General features: G+C 46.2%; 1 protein-coding gene across 3 annotated transcripts in view; it reads left to right on the top strand.

The window, feature by feature from the left end:
* Positions 1-21,621, top strand: part of GLP2R (glucagon like peptide 2 receptor) — a 60,781-nt gene extending 39,160 nt beyond the window's left edge. Inside the window, exons 10-13 of one of the 3 annotated variants that reach the window (XM_053570398.1) lie at positions 5,724-5,812; positions 13,209-13,347; positions 17,710-17,751; positions 18,699-21,621. In XM_053570398.1, the coding sequence (XP_053426373.1) occupies positions 5,724-5,812; positions 13,209-13,347; positions 17,710-17,751; positions 18,699-19,034 (606 nt within the window). In that variant the 3' untranslated portion in view covers positions 19,035-21,621. The other 2 variants (XM_053570400.1, XM_053570399.1) reach the window with 2 other exon arrangements.
* Positions 21,622-23,384: the final 1,763 nt, after the last annotated feature.

Here is a 23,384-nt window from a genome sequence, read left to right as displayed (position 1 = left end):
TGTGTGTGGGGGGATAGAGTGTTGCTACTGGCATCTAAGGGACACAGGGCAGGGATGTTGCTCAAGATCTTACCATGCACAGAACAGACCCCAGAACAAATAACTATCCTGCCCCAAATATCAATAGTACTGAGGTTGAGAAACTCTGAGCTAGACAGTAGCTATGCATTAGAACAACTTGGGGATATTTAAAAGAATACCTAGCTTGGACTCCACCCAGACTGACAGAATCAAAACTTCTGCCATGTAGAGTTTCCTTAGCACTGGAATCTCATTTATCTCATTTACCTTCATTCAGCATTCATTGAGTACCTCCTCTTGTGCTTGGCTTTGTGGCAGGTTCTTTCAAAGTTTCTATCCTTGGGAAATTCAGGGTTTCACAGTTAGCATTCTGAGACTCATCAGACTATGACTAAACCAATATTTACCTTCACATTTGGTCATTTAACCACATTTTGTAGTTTTTCACCAATCTGAATAGATGTAACCCCAACTCCAAAAGATAATTCCTTAAACCATAATATGGTAGAAGCCTGGGTTCCTGAATGACCACATGGAGCAGAGCTTCCCCCACAGCACTAAATTGTGACATAGCAAAAAATTAAATGTTTGTGTTAAGGAAAAAATTATTTGACTTCCCACATATATTCCATTTAAACCAAAGAACCCAAACGTAAGATGATAATCAAAATTGAGCTGGTAGCACTTGGCATTTTGGAATACTTAACAATTTTCTTTCATCCTGGCCAACTTTGAGCTTGGGCCCTAGTTTTGGGGACACAGAGCAGAAGCTTCTGGATAAAACCCAACTGTCCATGGTGATCAGAGCTTTGGGACCAACGAGAGTCTCCCATCCCAGATTCAGGCTCCCTGATGAGCTCCCAGTTATCATACTCGGATTGTTCCTATGGTTCCTAGGCTGGGTCTGCATTTACTGATCAGCATGTGGGTTGGTGTGAATGCATGTCTCACTGGATTTCCAGATACATCAGCAGACTTTATCGGCTGCTCTATTAGTGCAAGCTTTTCTATGTTTCACAAATGACCATAATGTGACAACCTAAAGAATCCAGGTGCTCTTTGGGTCTTTCATTAGGCACAGAAGTTGGAGAATTCCCACTTCTTCATTTGCATAAGACTTCACTATTTAAATTGACCTATTACCCCTGTAATGGGTATACATTTAGAGTTGAATCATATTGGAACATGGTATATTCTTATATCCTAGTCTTCCTGCTTGTAATAGAATATCAGTAAAGTCTTGATTAGTCCTTTTCAAGGACAGCCTTATACTGTGCAAGACCATTCTATTCCTATACTGCTCCCTCAGATAACAGATTGACCAGATTGAACACCCAGTCGAATGGCTTGAGGCAACAAATTGAATGAACCATCTGTTGAATTTACAAAGTCATAAAGTCAAAAAGCCTTCATTTGTTTTTGTTAAATCTTTACTAATAGCCACAGAAACTGGTGAAATTAGTCTTCACACTAGCCTTGTCCTCTTCGGGTCCTCTGCCCTCCCAGGAATTCGGGGGCTCTCTGTTGCTCCAAATTCCCAAGACATCTCTTCACTTTCCATATTCTCCTCTTCTTAAAAGTTAAGTTGGAATCTCCCTATATTCTGAGTCTCTCACCTCCTCAAAATTTAGGTTTGCTGCACCCCATCATCTGCCTTACATGGTGAAAATAGATCCGAAGTAATTATAAAAGTCTTCATTGTAAAAATAAATGGATGAGTGAGAGAAAGGGCTTCCTCCTTTTCTAGCCATTTCTTACCTTCTATGGAACATATGCATTTCAGCAGGGCTTTGTGGGAGGGAGTGCTCTGACCCTAAGAAGAAGTTCTCAGGTTGGGCATTTTAGTCCACACGGCAAGCCAGAGGAGGAAGGACTTTAGGGTTGATGGAAGAGTTTAAGGTAGATGAAGCCTACCCCTGAGCTCTTGCCCTGCTAGCAATTACCTTTGCCATCCTGTAGGCGCAGAACTGTGCACAGAAGCTGGGGTGCTAAATTAATGTCACCAAGACATCTGAGAATGCATCTGTACTCTCTAGAACCTGGAAGGGAGCCTTATACATTTGGGGGTGTAAGTGCCTCCCATCTGGTCACAGAATCCTAGAAAAGTTGGCTGGGCTCCTGAGAAATTTCTTCATTCAGCCCCCTTCCTGTTCGTGTACAAATGAAGAACAGCGCCATCTAAATGTGATTGCTGACTCTTGTCTTCTTGAGCCCAGCTGAACAGAGGCTCTATGGTAACCCAGGCTGGTGTTTCATCTCAGGGCAGTGAGGAAGTGCTTCTTCTGCATGGCCCATTTTCATAGGTTCATGCCCATTTTCTCTTGTCTGGTCTCTGGAAGACACAAAGCGCAGCAAATTAACATGCCTCTCATCTCATTACAAGCCTTCATTTCCTAGGAGATAGTCTTAGTTAAAATTAATTTAGTTGAAATATGTGCCTTTCCCCTGTTAAGCTTACTTTGTAAGAAAAATGCCTGCGTTCAACAAATCCCTAAGCCAGGGACACAGAGTTTTCTCTTTGTGATGAAAAGCAGATATTCCATTAAAAGGGATAAATTACTTGGTTACATTTAGTTTGTATTTAAATTTTCTGTTACTAAATATGCGTTGGCTGGGAACCTCCATCATTCCTGTTGGTTTACAGATTGGATAAATAGCTTCTCCCCTAAAACTAGGCTTTTGGCATTCAGTGTTGATTCTCTCGAGGCCAACAAAGTCAGGAATAGCAGGTACATACTGGATTCTGTGGCTTGTGTTTCAACATGTAGCTAAAGGATTTCTAGACAGGAACATAAGTACTGCACTGGCTCAATATCTCTAGAGACTTTATTCCTTTCATTGTCACCTGATCACCGTCTCTTTCAACTCTTGCTCAGTTGCATAGATGCGTTATTAGGTCTTGTCAACCTTAAAAACAATTGCAACCCAAGGCCTTTTCCAGCCCTGAAAATAAAAATGTGGAGCTTTTATAAATAAAAAGGTGCAGTGACTCACACCTATAATCCCAGCACTTTGGGAGGCCGAGGCAGAGGAACACTGAGCCTAGGAGCTCGAGACCCAACCTGGGCAACATAGTAAGACCTTGTCTCCACAAAAAAATAAAATAAAAGTTAGTTGGACATGGTGGTGTGTACCTGTAGTCCCAGCTACTCGGGAGGCTGAGGTGGGAGGATGGCTTGAGCCTGGGAGTTAGAGGCTGCAGTGAGCTGTGATGGAGCCACCACACTCCAGCCTGGGTGACTGAGCAAGAATCTCTCTAAAAACATTTTTTTAAATAGTGCGGCGGCCATTATCTTCATTGAGAATCCCTTGTCAACTACTGCTCTATCACTCCGATGTCCTTCACAGCCAAACCCTTAGATGCTGTCGGTGCTGTCTCCTCACCCTGCATTCGCAGACAGAGCTTTGGGATCTGGCTTGTGCTTTCACCTCTGCACTGCAGCTTCTCGTACTGAGCTCCCTGTGGCTAGACACAGTCGTATTTTGCTTGAATTCTGGGTAGCATTTAACCCTTCTTAACGTTCTTCCTCTCGGGGGCTTCCAGGATGCCCCTTCCGTGGGTTCATCCCACCTGCCCTGTAGCTGCTCTTTCTTCTCTGCCTTTGCTCCCGCCGCTTCCTCCACCTTTCCCTTTGCTACAGGGCGATTCTCTCAACCCTCTCTCTCCCTGTCTCTACCGTCTCCCTTGCCTACTCCAGCAACCTCATGCTCCGGTTAGGGCCTCTCTGCTGAGGTCCAGACACAAACATCTAACTGCCATGGGATGTCTCCTATGTTCAAAGCCACTGGAGCCCTCACCCGCCCCCCCATGCCTACCCCATGCTCTTCCCTCTCCGGGTGCTCCCTTTCTTGGTGAGCAATGCCATACTTCAGATCTACTGCAGAATTCTGGGGGCATCTTTGACCCTGCATCCAACCAGGAACAAAGATTGTTTGACTGGGATTCGGTCATTTCAAATCTGCCGTGTCCTCTCTGTCACTGAAGCGCCAGGTTGCTGCTGTCCGTCTTCCTCCCCCAGGAACTCTGAAATGACCTCCTGACCGGCCTCCTCTCCTCCAGTCTTGCCCTCTCAAATACATTCTCCACACAGCAGCTGAAATGATGTTTCAGAAATGCAGGGGTGCAAATCTGATCAGGTCACTGCTTTCAGAAGTGAATCCAAACTCTGTACTTAGCGCGGCCTGCAGGAGCTGGTCCCCTCTCCCTTTCCCTCTCCCGTCTCCTTCTCCAAGTCCTGCCCACATGCAACCACTTGCTTTTCAACACTTCCAGGAAGTGTGTGATTGCACATGAGGTTGCCGGCAGCCAGCTGAGGATGCTTGACTGGGGCTAGAGGAGCATCTCCTGGCATGGCACACACGTGGCTGGCAAATGGTGCTGCTTGTTGGCAGAAGGACCCCCATTCACCCGTGTGAGTCTCTCCATGGGCTGCATGAGTGTCCTCACAACGTGGTGGCTGGCTTCCCCTGGAGTGAGCAACCCGCGGAAGAGTGAGCACCCATGGAAACCATCCTTTTGAGGACCTAACTCAGAAGGTTGCATCACTCCCACCATACTCTTTTCATTAGAGCCAAGCAACTAAATCTAGCTCACCTTCAAAGGGGGAGGGAGGTGGGTGGTATTAGGTTCTGCCTTTTGAAAGGAGAAGTGTCAAGGAATTTTCAGGCATGTTTTAAAATTTCTACCAAGGCTGATAACAAAGGACTGGATTTTCCCAGTCTGTGATGGCATGAAAAGTATTCTAGCGATTAAAGAAGGTGTGCTATCTGGTGAATTCCATGGCAGCAGTGAGGCCTCAAGTTAGACACTGATGGGGCTGGAGTTCTTTGCAGAACAGAAGCAGTGTGGCATTCTGCTTAGGTGAAGGGAGGCCTATGATCGTATCAATCTGGGCTTAATTACCAGCTCAGTTGCTATCTAGCTGTGCTACCTGGGAATCATACTTACCTCCTAAGAACTGCCTCTCTTTCCTCATCGTATTATGGGAATAAAACTAGTTGTGGGCCAGGCATAGTGGCTCATGCCCGTAATCCTAGGACTCTGGGAGTCTCCACGGGAGGACTGCTTAAGCTCAGGAGTTCCAGACCAGCCTAAGCAAGAGCACGGCCCCATTTCCATCAAAAATAGAAAAATTAGCTGGGTGTTGTGGAGCGTGCCTGTAGTCCCAGCTATTTGGGAGGCTGAGGCAGTAAGATCACTTGTGCCCAGGAGTTTGATGTTGCTGTGAGCTAGGGCTGAGGCCGTGGCACTCTACCCAGGGCAACAGAATAAGACTCTGTCTCAAAAAAAGGAAAAAAATTAGTTGAAGGGATGGAGGGTTAAGAAGATTAAATAAAATAATGCATAAGAAATTCTTAGCCCAAAGCATGGCATAGTAATAGTCAATAAATGTCAGTTAATAATAATAATACATATTAATAACAACCTAAATGTCCATCTGCCCTTCTCAGATGGCTTTAGTAATGCATCTCCCTGAAGCAGAATAATAAACTAAATGACTTTCCAAGATCCCTTCTAGACTTTCAGTTCCGATGGCCCTCAGGACAGTGGAGATTACCATTAATTGCTCACTGCCTAACCAGCTAACTGCCAAATTACCCCTGGTTCACACGAATGAGGAACTGCTGATCAAGCCCAGAATGGCCTTGATATCCTCACTGATATGGAGTTCGTTACTCACCCACATCTATTTTTTTTCAAGGTCAATTTCTTCATCTTCCTGAAAATTCTCAAGCTTCTCATTTCTAAGCTCAAAGCCCATCAAATGTGCTTCAGAGATTATAAATACAGGTGAGTGGCCTGAGATGGGTGTTCAGCTGTCCAAGGTTATTTTGACTCCTCTGGCTACACAACTTGATGTTCTGGGAAGTGGGGAGCAAGTTTCATTGGTATGTTTGGAGAGCCCTTCCAATAAAGAGTGTTAGAGGATCATGTGAGACTTTTGGCAATGATGAGGGCCTTCTGACCCCAGGAAAATGCAGTAAGTGCTGAGTAGTCAAGGTCACACACATTCCTGCTCCAAGAAGCTGTTAAGAATCTCCTCAGAATGGGAAAAGGGAAGTCTCATATGAAGGGAAGTTTGGCAGTTGTCTTCCTTGGGGAAGGATTTGAAACAACACAATAAAAGATCTATTCATCTCTTCTACCCAGAAGAGAGTATTTGGGTGTATTTTTGAGATCTTAAGAAACGAGGCCACAAACTTTTAGAGCCCAAGGAAATACATTCTTCACAGTTACAGTCACTGTTTCTTGGTGACTCGCCTCTGCTACATCTGCTCTTCTTTCTGCGATGACAGCCATCCCTGTTCACTGTAAATCAACAGGTGTTTATTAGGTCTACATTCCTGTATTAGCCTGAATGTGAGATAAAGGGCTCCCTCCCTCTTTTCCTAGTTATCCTTTCCTTTCTGTGTGGCAGGAGCATTTCAGCAGGGTGCCTGTGAGGGAGTGTGACCCACACAGCAGTGCGAAGGGTGGGCATTCTTGTCCACACAGCAGGCCAGAGGAGGAAGGCGTGGGGGACTATGGCCCTAGCCCTGTTTCTCACCCTTTCTAAGGCCTGACCCAGGTGCTGGAAAGGGAGTTTATGCATTTATCTGGCAAACATGTAATGAATGCCTACAATGTACCCAGCCCTGTGCTCGAAACAAAAGGTAAATAACAATGTGGGCCCTGCCGGAGGAGTGCGCATTTTATTTTGCTAAGGACTGGGATGTTGTTGTGGAGCAGGAGTCAGGAGGGAGGGTGCTAGCTGTGACCCCAGACTCACTAACTGACCTTGGGCAGGTGGCTCAGTCCCCATTGGACTGCCTTCTGGTGTGTAAAAGGGGAGTGTCACTGCAGACTCCATCCCCTGCTTGTTATGAGGCTGTAAGAAGGGTGTAGATATGGGTGGCTCAATCTAATCAGACCCTGAATCCTGTCTTCCTAAACTCTCCCTCCATGAGGTTCTACAAGAGTAAACATACCCAGTTCAGGACTGGGCAGATATATACTATAGTTGCTAGTCGGGGCTTTGGCCCAAACATTTTGCAGAAACCTCCAGCCCTGGGGAACTGGCCTGTGCCCCAGGGAGCCACATTGTCTCTCTTGGCGCCTACAGTCGAGACTCCAAGTGGCTGAGCAGCCTCCTTGGCTCCCTTCCCAAGTCTTGGCCGCTCTCATTGCTCTCTGGGGATGAAGTTCCAAGGCCGGCTGCTGCCCCGGCTGTTTGGGTCCACTCAGGGAAGGCAGTCATCTCAATAACCAGGGAACCCTAGAAACCAGATAGAAGCAAGTACTCCCAGGAGGCAGAAACAGGAAGCAGATGAATCCTAAGGGACTCAGAGCCCAAACCCTGCTGCTCTGTGCCCCCCAAGTCTACCACTGGGGCCTACCACATGCCCAGACCCACAGAAAGCCCATAATAGTTTTCCATTGTAAGTGTCCTCTAAGAGCCAGCCACAAGTACACCCTGTGAGCCCCCTACACACACACTGGGTATTCTGCCTCAGGAAGTGTGGGGTGGACTTCTAACCCCAGCCAGAGTAGAGGACCACTGGATCCGATGCATTCGTGAAATAACACATGTACCTTCTTGGTCGGGTCATGACTAATGTCATTGAGACCTCCATATTGTCTTTTCCGTAGTCCCCGGTACGGTTATCCAAGGTAGTGGTTTCGAAGCTTTTCTAATCATGCATCTCTATCAGTAAGAAATCTTTGAGTTTGTCCCTCATTGTGTGTGTGTGTGTGTAGTCTAATGAACAAACATACATTGTAAGATAGCCCCAAAATAGAACATGTAAAAAGATAGATATGCATTAATATACACAAAACTTCTGTTCTCTTTCATTGCTATATTTTCTTGCAATATCAAATAAATTTCTTTACATAGCCTTGGTGCATGCACACACTGCTGGGAGCCACTGATCTGGGGAAGGGTAAATCAAGACAGTGGGGAGACCCTCCTGGCTGAACGATGACTCAGGATGACTTTTTTGGAGGGAGAAAGAGTCACCCTGCCTGACACAGGCAATCTTCCTGTAAACTCCTTTGTTCCTCCCCTCCCTGTCCCTTATACAAGGAGAAAGCTTGAAAAGAGGAACCTGGGTCCATGCCTAGCTGAAGGCCTCCCAGGGTGAGATGCCTCGTCTTCGTGAGTTTGCCACCAGCTCCAGGACCCATCTCCGTTCCCAAGTGACTGAGACTTTGGAGGCTGACTGACACCACAAGAGGCTACTGTGTATAAACTAGACCATTGCTCATGTTTAGATCTAGGAAGGTGGGAGTGGAAGGAAGGCATTCTTTTCTAATGCCCACATGCTCAACCTGAAAACACCAAGAAACCCAAAGAGGTCACCAGAACATTGCTTGGTGATGGTGTGCTGAAAGCAGAGTTGCTGGTGTTGAAGGATGCCAGAGGGGGCACTGAGAAACCACCCCTCACCCACAGCTCCACCTACCTGTTGAGAAGGAGCTTGGGTCCCCCAGCCCAGGTACCCTCTTGCAGGCTGGGGTGGGAAAATGCTGAGAACGTCCTCCTCTGCGCTCTTCCCCTCATTTTGCTTGGCTATGGTCTTCTGTTCACTTGCTCTTTCTCCACGCAGCCTACAAGGCAGTTGATTAGCTTGTGCTTAAGAATAAGCAAAAGGCAGGGACCTGACTCTCAGGACATACCTAGGCCACTTTATTTTACTACCTGGGTTGGTGAATCCTACAGCATCTAGGAACTCACTTGCCCCTTTTGCTCTCAGTAAGTAGTGCTATACCCCCACCCCCCGCCCCTCCATTTCCGAGTCCCAGGAGGGCTGCCTGCTATCACTCCCACAGGTCACCAGCACCCCTCAGCTGCTCAGCTTACACTGCCCTCTTCCACGCAGGAAGGCCACTCTTCTTCCTCATACCCCTCCGAGTTTGTTTTCCCCTGAAGACCTCTGACGGGGTAAGGAAGAGAGGGTAATGGGGCCCCATGCATTTCTTCCAAACTCTGGTAGGTATAGGCGTCATTCAGCTCAGAGATTTTGAGAACTTTCAGAGTGTAACCATCATCTGGCCTCCCTCCAGGAACATATTTTAGGAAAGTTTAGATGAAACACAGTTAGGCTCAGCCTAAGAGGCAAGTTTCTAGGAGCAGAAAGACTTTCTGGAGTTCTCAGCCTTGTCCTTGGGCTTCCCTCATCAAGCACAGGACACCAGTAAATGGCCCGTCGGTCTGGCTTGGAGAGAACTGAGGTGCACAACTTCAGGGCTCTAACCAGGGTGGGCAATGCCCTCGAATGGGGACAGAGACCAAGCAGACCCTCAGCTCTACCAGAGTTCTCTATTCTTGTGGTTCCCAGCACAGAAGTGTCTCTTTCCACTAGATGAATGGTGTTAACTCCATGTGATACACAGGAAGAGAGCTCTTAGTGCATTTATAAAGGACAGTCATTTCTTAAGATGCTAAGCCCCAGTCCTTTCTGAAAGGGCTCCTTGGTGGGCAATGTAGGGAGGAAAAGTTTTCCCAGACCCTGTGGGGCTCCTGGTTGGGTCTGAAAATCAAACAGGCAAGGATGGATTCACAGGAGAAAAAGCAAACAAACTTACTGTGTGAGTGTATGTGACATGGAAGTCTTTAGAAAGAAATGAAGACCCCAAGAAGTGGTCAAATCTGTGTAATTTTATGTTAGGTTTGATGGTGAGTGGACAGTCCTGGAGAAATTTCGTTGGGCAAAAGGGGTGGGAGCTAATGACGATAAACCAGGGGGAACTTAGCAAGGCCTGTGTATTCAGATTCTTCTGTGTTCCTGTGTCTTCAGAAATAAGAATATTTATAATGTATAAGAATATCCTTCCCTGCAGATGTAAGGAGGGCACCTTTCACTGGAGAGTCTTCTGACCTGTTTCAGGTGAAGGTTAGGAAATCCTTCCTCAGTTTTATGACCTGCTTCAGGGAAGGAGAGTGGGAGAAGGTCAGAGAGATCTTCCTGCCTCTGCAGTTTTCTTAAACTCCTTTAGCTTAAAGTATGCCAAGGTGCTGTATTCTGAAACCCATCAGCAACTAAGGACTAAAAACGTCACACGTGGAAGTAAAATCGATCAAAAATCAAGTAAGTTGTAAGCAACTGAAGGGCAGGGGTAGCTTCTTTAAAAATAGTGATAACTAAAATTTACTGATCATGTATCATGTCAGATACTATTTATCCTGAGAGTTTACCCCATGTGATTTGTTTAATCCTGATGATAGCTCTGTAAAGTAGATCGTATCATTAGTGTGTATCTCTTTTTACAGATGAGGAAACTAACAGGTTAATTAATTTTCTCACAATCATACTGCTAATAATTGGTGACACTGGGATTTGAACCCAGTTCCAGGGACTCTCCTTGTACCCTACTATTGCCTTTGACTCCAATGCCTCATGTGCCCAGAGCAGATGCTCCGTAAATATTTGTTGAATGGCTAAATATCTGCAATAAAACTATTTAAATAAACTAACAATTATAGATAAAAAAGCATAAACATATTCCATAAAAGTAAACTATTTATGAATTTGCTTCTGAGCAGGGGCACAAATAGTACTTTGTCTAAGGAGAAGTTAAAATAAGGTGAAGAGTAGAGAAGCTCTTCTTGTATCCATCTAGAAGGGTGGACAGGCCAAAACTTCATAAAAAGATTATTATTCTTTAAAAATCACCTCATACTAGGCTAGATACAGTGGAGGCTCACATCTGTAATTCTAGCCCTTTGGAAGGCTGAGGCTGGTGGATTGCTTGAGCTCAGGAGTTTGAGACCAGAGTGAGACCCTGTCTCTACTAAAAGTAGAAAAATTAGCTGAGTGTGGTAGCACACACCTGTAGTCCCAGCTACTTGGGAGGCTGAGGCAAGAGAATTGCTTGAGCCCAGGAGTTTGGGGTTGCTGTGAGCTATAACACCATGGTACTCTACCCAGGGCAACAGAATAAAACTCTGTCTAAAAAATAAAAAAGAAAAGAAAAGCAAAAGAAAAAACTGTCTTATACTAAATGCAGTATGGGTATGGGATCCTGGAATGTGGAAAGGACATTAAATCCACAGATCTAAACTTCAGTTACTAGCAATGTACCAATATTGGTTTCTTAGTTTTGAGAAACCTCTCATGGTTACATAATACATTAATATCAGGGGAAACCAAGTGAAGAATGCATGGGAACTCTCTGCACTTCTTTGGCTACTTTTTTGTAAATTTAAAAACTATTCCAAAACAAAAAGTTTCTTTTAAAACACCATAATGCCATAACATGGCCCCAGAATAAGTTAATGGTCAGACACAGGTGTGCATGTAAGTATGTGTGTGAATCCTTAAAATCCAAGTTTTAAGGGGCATAAATCCAAACAATTGCAAGGGCCAAGTAAGAAACACACGTGATTAGTCTAGGCTGCGTAGGGGCTGGAGAACACAGTTTTCCTCTGAAGTGTCTGCCACCACCTGGCTGTGGCCAATGATTACTGAGTAAGAATTTAGGACCAGTGTTGCCAGATCACCCATTTTTCCAAAATGGGTGAAAATCTAGCTGAAAATCTAGACATCTTTGATGGAAATCTCCTTATAATTTAAAGATAACTCCAATAACAAAAATCACTCTGCAGCCTGAGCAAATCTTCTGCAGGTCAAATACCATGATTGTTGCCAGTTTGCAACCCCTGAGCCAGAAAGCTTTAAAGACACTCTTCAGAAATACAAAACCTTTAAAATAGATTCTCTCTCTCTCTCTCTCTCAATTGGGAACACCTTCAGGCTGTCTAGCGAAGTGACTCAGATGTGGGTGGGTTGGATCTGAACTCAGCTCAGGAGAAGTGACTCCACCTCACTGGCCTCTCCTGATGGTCAAGGCTCTGGTCCACACAGCCACATGACGAGGTGCAGTCCCTCCTTTGTGGTGGCTCCTGCTGTTTGCTTGATGGCTTGAGATGTATTCAGGGCACAAAGGTGAATTTTTCTGAGTTTTTTGTTTGTCTGTTTCGCTGACAATATTGCATTTGAACAGGTCTCACAGGTGCAGAATTCATAGGAAGCTCTTTCTCTTGAATAGAGTTAAACCTTCCATAAGAAACTGCCCATGAATGGCTGATGCTATTCTGTGTCTTTATCTTTTACCTTCTTGGGATTTGGGGCGGGGTGGGGGGGAACCTCTTCCCAGTCTGGCCTTGTATGAGAACTTATTTGTGTTAAAAAAAAATCATTACAATTAAGCTCCACTTTCCAATGTGTATAAGACAGTAGCTTTGTTTGTACGCTGAATATGAATCACCTTTGCTAATGTAGTTAGCAAATCAAGCAGCTCAATGGTGAATAGCAGTTGTTCGTAAACCTGCCTGCTTCTTGAAATCCTATAGGGAGTTTCTTAAAAATTCCACATTCCTGGGACACGACCTTCAGAAGTCTGGATTCAGGGAGTTGATACTGAAGCCCAGGAAGCTATATATGTATATTTTTGAAAGCTCTGTAAGGAATTTTAATAGTCACATTTGGGAACCAACAGTTTGGAGCATGTGTGCCCCAGCTGTGCACTTCGCACGTGGGTGGTACCAAGGAATACTTGTGTTTCTGTGTGTGTAGACTATATACAACAGTGAGCCTCCATGCGGCGCTTTTTACAAGGAGGATCAGTTTTTAATTTCCTTCCCTTGCTGTCACCAGGATTCAGGGGCAATGTGACGTTGACCGCAAAACCCCATGTGGCATATGCAGGGCCTTGGGGTTAAGGCAGAAGCCCCGTTTCCAGACCTGAAAGGGGGTGTCCTCCCTTCCTAGGTTGATGTTGGAGGTACTGATGTCAACAGTCCTGAGTAGAGAGAGAGAGGTACCTGCTAGCCAGGCAACAGGAAAGGGTCAGACCTGGTAGGTGGAGCATCCCAGGCTGGCAGCTACTCGCCTGGAAATCTATCCATCAGGCAAAGCATTAAACTCTGCAGGTCTCTATAGCTGATAATGATGATGATTACCTACATGGAGGAATTCATTCATTTGTTCCATTCATGTTTCCCGAGGTTCTGTTATGTGTCAGGTGCAATGATGCAGCAATGAACAAGACCACATTGGCCCTTAGGCATTACATGGGTGATTAAAGATACCAATTATTTATCAATGTAAAAAGAGCTACAATACAGGCATGCGCAGAAGGGCAGGGAATGTGTCGCCTGTTCCCTCCATGGCCTTCATGACCATTATTTGGTTGTCGTTTACAGATTGGCAAAATCAACGCTTGTCCTCATCCCTTTATTGGGTGTTCACGAGATTCTCTTCTCCTTCATCACTGATGATCAAGTACAAGGATTTTCAAAACTTATACGACTTTTCATTCAGTTGACACTGAGCTCCTTCCATGTAAGTAGGAGTCTGAAGCACGATGTGTCGGCTTTGGAGAAAACAAAATGCATGTGATCTAAAGAGGCTCCAAATTGAGAAAGCCCATGGATGAAAAGAGAATTATTGCCTCAGCAAGGTTTATCAGTGAGGGGCCCTTGGCGTTCAAAGGGCATGCAAGGGGTTGCCCTGATGCTGCTGGCATGATTAGGTGACTAAGAAGGGAAAAGTGGTCTCTTCCCTGGGCTGTAATAGATGATGTGACTCATGATCATATTATCTGTGAGTGTCGACTTGAAGCCTTTTATTAAGTGCCTATTTTTGCTGGGTTCTCTTCAGAGCATTGTGCAAAATGAGCATTGTCTGTGCTTTGGCTGACACATACACAGAACGCCACACAGCTTGGGTGGACACTAGTGAGTCTGGACCAGGAGGTTCTTGAACTTGAACAGATGTGTGGGGGTTGAAACTAGTAACAAGAGGCCAGCTCTGATGGTTGCCTGGATACTTTCATTATCTATTGCTTAAAATTGTTGTCCTTTCCTTAGAAAATCTGACATTTAAAACAATTATTTCTCGTGAATCTAGGAGTTAGGCGTCCAGGTAGGATCTAGTAGGGTGGCTAAACTCAGTCTGTGACGCCTGGTGGGCTGGACCTTCCAAAATAGCTTCTTCACTCCCATGTCTGATGCTTAAGTTGGGGTGATTCAAATGGTTGGGGCTGGCTTTATTTGGGTCAAATTTCTGGGGCCTCCTTTCTCACCATCAACTACATTCCTTCCTGCTAAAGACACCATGTTCCTTACATCTGAGTCTTATAGCCACTGCCACAAAACAGGGTCAGGTGCTGAGATTTTGTGTACAGAGCAGACAAAATGTACCTGCCTACCGCATGCTCACCAAACGCTGAAGAGACAGAGCCTGAGCTATGGTCCGGGAAGCTGGACAGTGGATTTTATTTCCCTCCTGTTGGAGCTAAATTCTTTGTGGCTTTGAACTGGGACCAGGGACTCAACATTCTTTTTTTTTTTTTTCATTATGAAAACATGTTTAATTTATTTCAATCTCTTGGGGAGGTTTCAAAAACTAAGATTTAGTAATATAGATTTTTTTATGTTGCTTGTCCTTAATCTTCTTTCAAAGGTAATCCCAAATTAGAAACAAAACATAGCAAATCAAAAGCAAAACCTGCAGCTGTTACATCAATAGGGTTTGGTGGCCCCTTTTGTTTCTGAGGGCATGTGAGCCCTTGATCATCTGATCTTACACACCCAAGACCAGTTGAAGACCAGACATTCAGGTGGAGCTTAATAAGCCAAAGTTCCTGAAAGAATCCTAGCCTCTGAGACAACACAGGAGGATGTGTTAGTTACCTACTGCTGGGCAACAAACCACACCAAAACTTCGTGGCTTAAAACAATAACTGTTTTATTATTTTTAATGATTCTGTGAGCTGAGTTGTCCAGGCTCAGTGTGAGTGGTCCTTTGAAACAATTTTTGGCTGGAGCCACAAACACCTGAAGGCTCAACTGGGCGACAGCATCCAAGACGGTTCGTTCAGGTACCTAGATACGGATGGTAGCTGTTGGCCAGGACCTCAGCTAAGAGTGTATATCGGGGAGCCTCCATTCTCCCCTGTGTGGCCTCTCCATGGGTATTTTATATCAGGGCAGCTGGACTCTCAGAGGGTCCCAAGAACAAATCCTCTAAGATGGGGGAAGCAGAAACTCCTAGTTTTCTTAAGGCACAGGCTCAGAAGTTGCAGAATGTCACTTCTGTGACCCTGGATGGTAAAAGCACTCACGAGGCCATCCCAGATTCAAAGGGAGGGAAAATCAGGTCCATTTTTTTCTTTGATGTGAGAAGCACCATGAGCCTACAGAGAGAAGAGGAATCATTGGAGCCAGCTCTGGAGACCAGCTGCCACCTCGGGTCATTTGTTTCTGCAGCAGCTGAAGCTCTGCTCACCACCTTGCACTGCTGAGGAATCTGAGCAATCAGAGCGACTCTGCAGGGTGACTGAGACTGGGTCAGAAAACATACTCAGGGGGCTTGTATAAGGGCAGAGACCTCTCAGCCTCCGAATACTGCCTTGTTCCCCTCCATCTTACCAGGCAGAGGCGAGAGTGAGGGTGGGCAGACATGTCGGGGCATATTTGGCAGATTATGTTAGGAAATCAGCAAGAACAGGTATTAATGTCATGATTGCCAGCATGGAGAACCTGGCCTGGTTCCACAAGGGACATGCTGAACAAGGCTTACGTAAGAAAGAGCAGAAACACTCCTCCCAGGGCCACGTTTATTATCATCAAGAGATACAGGAGGAGTCAGCCTGCCACTGGGACCATCACTCTTTAGCTGAAAATGAGTCCTTGCACATGACTGTTGTCTTTTTTATGAGATTCTTCCTTCTAACACTCAAGTTCTTGGGCCCCAGAACACATATCCAGCTCCATTATATCAGAAACAGCCAAACTCCATAGACCCCCACATCAATTAGGGAAAGCTAGGGCATGTAGGTTAGCAGGGCGACTCTCTGGCAAATTGGGAAGCGTAGGAGTCTGGGAAAGCAATGGAAAAGAACATTAAGTGAAATATCTTTGATTCTAGGCCTCTAGCAGTTAAACAGTAAATCCAGAAAAAATTTTCAAATTCAGGAAATTATCCCTGTTGAAACTTCCCCAACATAGTATCTATAATTCTAAATCACCAGGAAGAAACTAGAAAGGAAATTGTGTTGTCATGTCTGAGCTCATAGAAGGCAAGACTCTTTTAGGGTAAGTGACGGATACCCAACTCATTCATTCATTCATGCACTCACTCATTAATTCAACAAATATTTGTTTAGCTCCTATTTTGTGCCAGGCATTGTTTAATCTGACACTGAAAAGTCAAGATGAGAAGGCTAGTTTTTTCTGGAGTGGGCTGGGGAGGAACAGAGGATAAGTAGATAAATAAGTAAAAACATAGTTCTGTGCTGGGAAGACTAGAAAATAAGGGGTCTATGATGGTGACTTGAATATCTGATAAAAATGGGATGGTATGAAGTGAATTTTGAGAAGCAAGGTAGGCAGAGATTTGAGGAAGAAAGCAGAAAGTGTGAAGAAACTTGAGGAAGACATGAGACGTGGTGAACGGCCTCCAGGATGGCCCTCAGTGTCTCTTCCTGGGATTCACACCCTTGTGCAGACCTTTCCCACAATGATTAGGGGTGACTTGTGACCATTAGGATACGGCGCACATGATGGTGTGTGATTTGTGAGGCTAGGTCATAAATGGGGTTGCAGCAGCTACCTCTCTCTCTCGGATCACCCCCTCGGAGGGAGGCTAGTTGCCATGTCATGAAAACATTCAAGGTGTCCGATGGAGAGAGACCGAGTCCTCCTACAAACCCTGGCACCAGCTTACCAGCCATGGGAGCCACCTTGAAATCAAGTCAAGCAGTCTGGTAAGTGTAGTTCCAACCAACATCTAAACTATCACTTAAGAGTGACCTTGAGTTGGAACACCCAGCTAAGCCACTGCTAGATTCTTGGACATAGAAAGTGTGTGAGACGAGAGATCTTTACTGTACAGCAATAAATACCTGGTCCGTGAGCTCTACATGCTGGAAGGAGCCAGAAGGCTGGAATAGAGTAGCTGAGGGGAGCGAGCAAAGTACAAGACAAAGTCGGTGACACCAAGACATCGCCCAGACCACGTAGGGCTTCCCATGGTTGGGAGAATTGAGTTTATTCTAAACCTGATAGGAAACCATTGGCAGGAAATGATTTATTATTTCAAAGGAAATATTCGCACATGGGAAAAGCCAGTTTATTATCTTACATAACTGAAAATTTCAGAACCAGGCATAGCTGGACCCAGGTACTCAGAAAGAATCAACAGAAATCTGTCTGTCACCATCTCTGGCCTCTGCTTTCCTCTGTGTTGGCTTCATCCTCAGATGGGTTCTCCCCATGTAGCTGAAAAGATGCCCACCAGCATCTCCAGGTTATATCATTTATAGAGCTGGTGAACCCAGGGAAGAGAGTTCTCCCCAATGGTCATAGACCCACTTGGGCTTATTATGGTGGTGATGGCCATCCTAGAGCTTGAGAATCACATGATTGACAGCTCTGCTGGAAGCCCAGGGAGTAGGAGAGGGTCAGATTCCAAAAGGGAAGGATGATAGTCACACACACACACACACACACAATTGCCAATGTGGCCTTGCCCAGTATTTGTATAACTGAATGAATGACTAACTCTAGTTAGTGTAAGCGATGAAGTTGCACGCCCCTTCTGGGGCCCCTTGGACTAAGGCAGGCCTTTGGACTTTTCTGGTAACTCTCAGACACACTTCTACAGAGTCAGATTTCATGCCTTGTCTTCCTTTTATTTCAGGGATTCCTAGTGGCCTTGCAGTATGGCTTTGCCAATGGGGAGGTAAGATTTTCACGCTGCCATCCCGGCTTCCTATGAGGTGGGGCTGGAATCCTATGCCCCGGACATTTCTGCTGGTGTGATGGTGTTATGGAGAGTGTGCAGGGGCCAGCTTAAATTGGGACAAATTTGTATCATGAACCTCCAGGAAAGAAAAGAGGAAGCTGCTTAGACAAATGTGAAAAGCTGTCAGGAAGGGTGTAAAGTTCAGAGAAAAAAAAAAAAGTTCAGAGCCCAGCCCTGGGCATACCGGAGATGTGCTAAGGGTATTCAAGAGCGGTGGAGGAAACAAGTTTAAACTTAGATTCAAGCCTTGGCTCTCCCATTTAGGACTCTATGAGTAAGGCATGTCACTAGGCCTTATTTAGCCTCAGTTTCCCTGTCAGTAAAATGGGAACAATAACCTCATATTGCTGGGCTAGGGTTGCTGAGCATTTGAGAGCTGTGATTATGTTTATTATTTATACTTCACACAGCCCCAACCAGCTCTCTGCTCCCCTTGGGAGGGCTTCTGGGGCAAGGGGCACAGGGCAGCCTCCTCCAACGTCTGCCACCCCCACTCCAGGTTGAAATGTTTTTCTCCGCCTCCTCTCGCTAGAATGTAAGCTTCTTGACAGCAAAACCCTCTTCCATTTCACTCACTGCTGCTGCTTCTCTTGTATCTTCACGCAGGGGCTCCTTATCCACGGTCAGATTTCAGCTCAAATGCCACCTTGGCACAGCCTTTCCTGACCTCCTCATCCTGAGTTTGTGTCTTCTTACCACGTTGCCATGCTTGGTGGCCTCACAGCATCCTCACCGTGTGATGTGCTTATGTGTCTTTGTTTGCCTCTCTTTGTTCACCTCCTCCAGTTAGAAGGTAAATTTCCCAAGGGTGGCGCAGAGGGGCTGAATGGACACATGACTAAATGACTCCAAGACAGTAACTGTGTCCCCGTCTCGCCTGACAGGTGAAGGCTGAGCTTCGGAAGCATTGGGTCCGCTTCTTGCTGGCCCGCCACTCAGGCTGCAGAGCCTGTGGCCTGGGTAAGAACTTCCGGTTCCCGGGCAAATGTCCCAAGAAGCTCTCGGAGGGAGACAGCGCTGAGAAGCTTCAGAAGCTGCAGCCCTCACTTAACAGTGGACAGCTCCTGCACCTGGCCATGAGGGGGCTCGGGGAGCTGGGTGCCCGGCCCCACCAGGGCCATGCACCCTGGCCCCGGGGCAGCAGCCTGTCCGAATGCAGCGAAGGGGACGTCACCCTGGCCAACACCATGGAGGAGATACTGGAAGAGAGTGAGATCTAGGGTGGAGCCCCTGCTCTGGCTCTGCGCCTGGTGACTTCTGAGAGGGCTGAGGAAAGGGGAGGCAAGGCAGGATGGATGTTACCAAGCTCAGAATTGTTCCCTTCCTGTTTCACCATGCCACTTGACAGGAAGTCTATTTCAAGGTCCTCAAGCTCTGTGTAATGCTCATACCTTCTGCTTGCCCTTGTCACCCTAATAACCCCCACCAGAATGACTATGAGACCCTGGGGCCTGGCCTGAAATTCAAACAAGTGGACCCCGCCATGAAGACAGAGGTCTCCCATTACCAGTGTCTCTTCCTTTACCTTCATGGTCCACAGTTTCCAGCTGGGGTTGGGTTTAGGGTGCATGAGCATTACCTAGGAAGACTCATGGCCAAGACTCTAGGAGAGTGAGTCTGGGCTGGGGCTGGGAATTGGGACTGTTTAACAAGCATCCCAGGTGACGCTGATGCAAGCCCAGCCTGGAAAACACTGGGCAAGCTGGGAGGGAGTGAGAAGTGCCCCCGACGGGGCCTATGTCCGGGTCAAGTGAGAGGTGTTCTGCATTCCCAGCTCTGCTGTGATGCACCCTGCCCACCCTGGACTGTGTGTCACCCACCAGAACCCCCTCCTCTCTTAATCCTCTGTGCTTTCCTGTCCAGCCTTGCCTCTCTCTCTCTGCCTCAGTTCTCTGTCCGGAGTCCACAGAAGTTGTTTCATCTGTACTAACCCCATCCTTGCTCTGAGGATTGGCCCCAGGGCCCCAGGGACCCTCTAAATGTTGTCCTGGGTTCTTTCCTCTCTTTTTGGCTCCATCTGCCTTTCTGGGCTTGGCTTCTACAAGCCTGACCTGCTCCGCCATTCCCTTGGGACAAGGAATGTCCCTGCCATTTTCGATTTGCCACCAATGTGTTGATGATAACACCTTCTACCCTGGGAGGTCTATGCGGATGAGAATTCTCCTCCCTGGATGGGAAAGGATGCTGAAAGCCGGAGGTGAAGTAACGGGACTCTGGCTAAATCTGGACACGCTCAGGGTAGCACTGAAAGACCCAGGGCTCTGCAGCAGCTGGGCTGTGGGACCTGTCCTACTGATGGGCGTTCTGAGTCTCGTGGCAGCCCTTGACCTCTGGAGGTGGAGGAGGGCTGGGGCAATTGGGGTCAGGTTCAAAGACTGAAGTTATAAGGTGAGAGGCTGAAGGAAGAACAGGGGAGGAACATCCAATGGAAACAGTGTGTTAGAACCCAGGAGTGTCACTTTCCCAGTGTGTAAAATGCATGTGGACATGGGTGGAGTATGTTGCCATGAGAGTGAATATGTACTACCTTATCTGGGGGGGGGGTGGCGATATTACACTTCTGAAGTAGGGCTGCCATATTTAGCAAGTAAATACAACAGATTAAATTCAAATGTCGGATAAGCAATCTTGTGTAAGTGTATCCCATGGAACGATTTAATATGACATCCTAATTTAATCACACATCCTGTCTTTTAGCAGCATCTCTGTGTTCAAGGATACTTTTCAGTGGGGCTGGGAGAAGGGTGAGGCAACTAAGGTTTTCACCTCTAAAAATACTCAGTGAGCAAAATAAATCGTATTTCAGTGAATATTCTAAAAAGTTACATCCACAAACTCCAGCCCACAAATCCTTTACAGAAATAAAATTTTACTGGAACCAGAGCTCAAATACAGGTGAGACAAGTGAGGCCAGCTCATGCAAGTCCAGACTCCCGGGCTGACCTCATCTAAAATGTTGGTATTTTGTTCATCAAGCAAGGATTTTAAATGATTGCATGGAAATATGATTTATCTTGACCACTGGGCCTTTTGGTGTCCCCTTAAATTTTGTACTGTGGTGAATGCCTCCCAGCCTTGGTTTGCAAGATGGAGATGGAAGCCAAGTTTTCCATCCTTTCATTTCCTAATGAAGTGCATGCTGCAAGTGCGCAGTGAAACATAGATTTATTGACTCGGTGCCTGTGGCTCAAGCAGCTAAGGCGCCAGCCACATACACCTGAGCTGGCGGGTTCGAATCCAGCCTGGGTCCGCCAAACAACAATGGCGGCTGCAACCAAAAAATAGCCAGGCGTTGTGGCGGGCGCCTGTAGTCACAGCTACCTGGGATGCGGAGGCAGGAGACTGGCTTGAGCTCAGGAGTTGGAGGTTGCTGTGAGCTGTGATGCTACAGCACTCTATCCAGGGCAACAGCTTGAGGCTCTGTCTCAAAAAAAAAAAGAAAAGAAACAGATTTATTGTTTGCTGTCCAAATTATCCATAGTTTATTCATTCAAATACTATGTCCTTCTAATGTTCCCTTTTCTGCAAATGCCCCTGCCTCAGCTCATCAGCCTGAGGGTTCCTAGAAAGCTGGGGCCACCTGTATTCCTGGCACAGACCCAGCGCAGTGCTGTTCACACTAGCTACACGGCACACGTTCCTCAAATGAGATGGCACAGGAATGTCTCTGAGGAGCCTCTAATGCTGCTGGGATAAGTGATCTAGGATCTTGCCCTCATTAGGCGAAACATGTTTTGGGGTTTTTTTTTTCGCCAAAGCATTTTTTAATACGCCCTCCACATCTCATCCCACACACTGCTTGCTCTTGTTCTGCTAATGATTAAAAGTTTATTGAATTTGATTTGCATTTTGTCAATTCTTTTGCATTTGTTTCTCACTGGAACTGAAGTTCTCTCTTACCCCTGGAGAATCCGGTGTCTTTGACCCGGCCAGAAATGGGAAATGGGGCGTGGCATTTAACCAGGATCCTGGGTGGTCCCTTTGTCTTAAATTTGGTCTCAGGAGCTGGAGGAGCGGGCAGAGGGGGAGAGGCCAGAAGCAGAGGTAAGAGGTTTACTGTAGAAGGAGACTGACTCTCCTATTCTAGGTCCCTTCCTTGGCCACTCAGCTTGCTTCCGCTTTGAAGGCAAGTGCTCCCAATTCTGTTATTACAAGCCCCTGGGAAGCTTTAGAAAAGACCAACTGCTGCCTCTGATTCCAGAGATTCTGATTGAATTGGCCCAATAGGCCTGGGAACTAGTATTTCTAAAAGTTTCCGAGTTTTTAAAAAAAATTTTGTGGCAAAATATATGTAATTTCATAAAATTTACCATTTTAGTCATTTTTAAAAAAAATTTATTTCAGGTTAACGTGAGGGTACAAACATCCGGGTCACAGTATTAGAATTTTGCTGTAGCCATTTTTAAGCATACACTTCAGCGGTATGAAGTACATTCACCTGTTGCCCTTCTCCAGAACTTTTTCTATCTTCCTGAACTGCAACTCTGTACCCAGGAAACGACAACTTCCCATCCCTCCCTCCCCTCAGCCCCTGGGTAAACTCTGTTCTACTCTGTGGCTCTCTGAATTTGCCTATTTTAGATACATCCTCTACTTGGAATCACACAGTATTTGTCCTCTTGTGATCGGCGTATTTAACTTAGCGTGAAGTCCTGGAGGATCATCCCTTGGGTAGCGAGTGTCAGAATGTCCCTCTCTTTGGAGGAGGAATAGTATTCCACAGTACAGAATATTACACATTCCTTTGTCCATTCACCCATTTCTCAACATGGAGTTGCTTCTCCCTTTTAGGTATTGGGAATAATGCTGCTATGGATAAGGGTGTGTAAATGTGTTTGAGTTCCTGCTTTCAAATGGTTGAGTATACCTGGAAGTGGAGCTGCTGAATCATAGGTGATTTTATGTTTAACATTTTAAGGAACCTGGGCTCTGCGCCTATAGCACAGTGATTACAGCATCGGCCACATACACTGAGGCTGGTGGGTTTGAACCCGGCCCGAGCCAGCTAAACAACAATGACAACTACAACAAAAAAATAGATGGGCATTGTAGCAGGTGCCTGTAGTCCCAGCTACTTGGGAGACTGAGGCAAGAGAATCACTTAAGCCCAAGAGTCAGAGGTTGCTGTGAACTGTGATGCCACAGCACTCTACCAAGGGTGACAAAGTGAGACTCTGTCTCCAAAAAAAAAAAAAAAATTTAAGGAACCTGGAAATGGTACATGGTAGCTAGGGCATCATTTTTTAAAATTGTTTGTGATTCACTGAGGATTCAGAGAAGTAGGTTACGCTGATTGCCACACGGAGTCCAGTGTGACTCCTGGCTTGTAGGAAACGCTCCGTTTCATGTTCGCACTCTACAGACAGGGGTGCTTGCTGGCAGTGATGATGGTGCCATTGCCGTGGCTAAAGCAGGGAGGTGGCCACACCAGCCATGGAGAATTCCCACCTCAGGAGGTTGCAGGAGGTCAGTCACGAGCCCAGCACACCTGTGTATTTTTCAGACCTCATCTCGGAAGGTAAGGCTGGAATTCCTGGCTGTCCCAGGCCCTGGAGCTATGAGAAGACAGT

This window comes from Nycticebus coucang, chromosome 18, assembly GCF_027406575.1.
Source record: "Nycticebus coucang isolate mNycCou1 chromosome 18, mNycCou1.pri, whole genome shotgun sequence".
In the NCBI taxonomy this organism is placed as follows: domain Eukaryota; kingdom Metazoa; phylum Chordata; class Mammalia; order Primates; family Lorisidae; genus Nycticebus; species Nycticebus coucang.
This window is presented reverse-complemented; position numbering and strand designations above follow the sequence as displayed.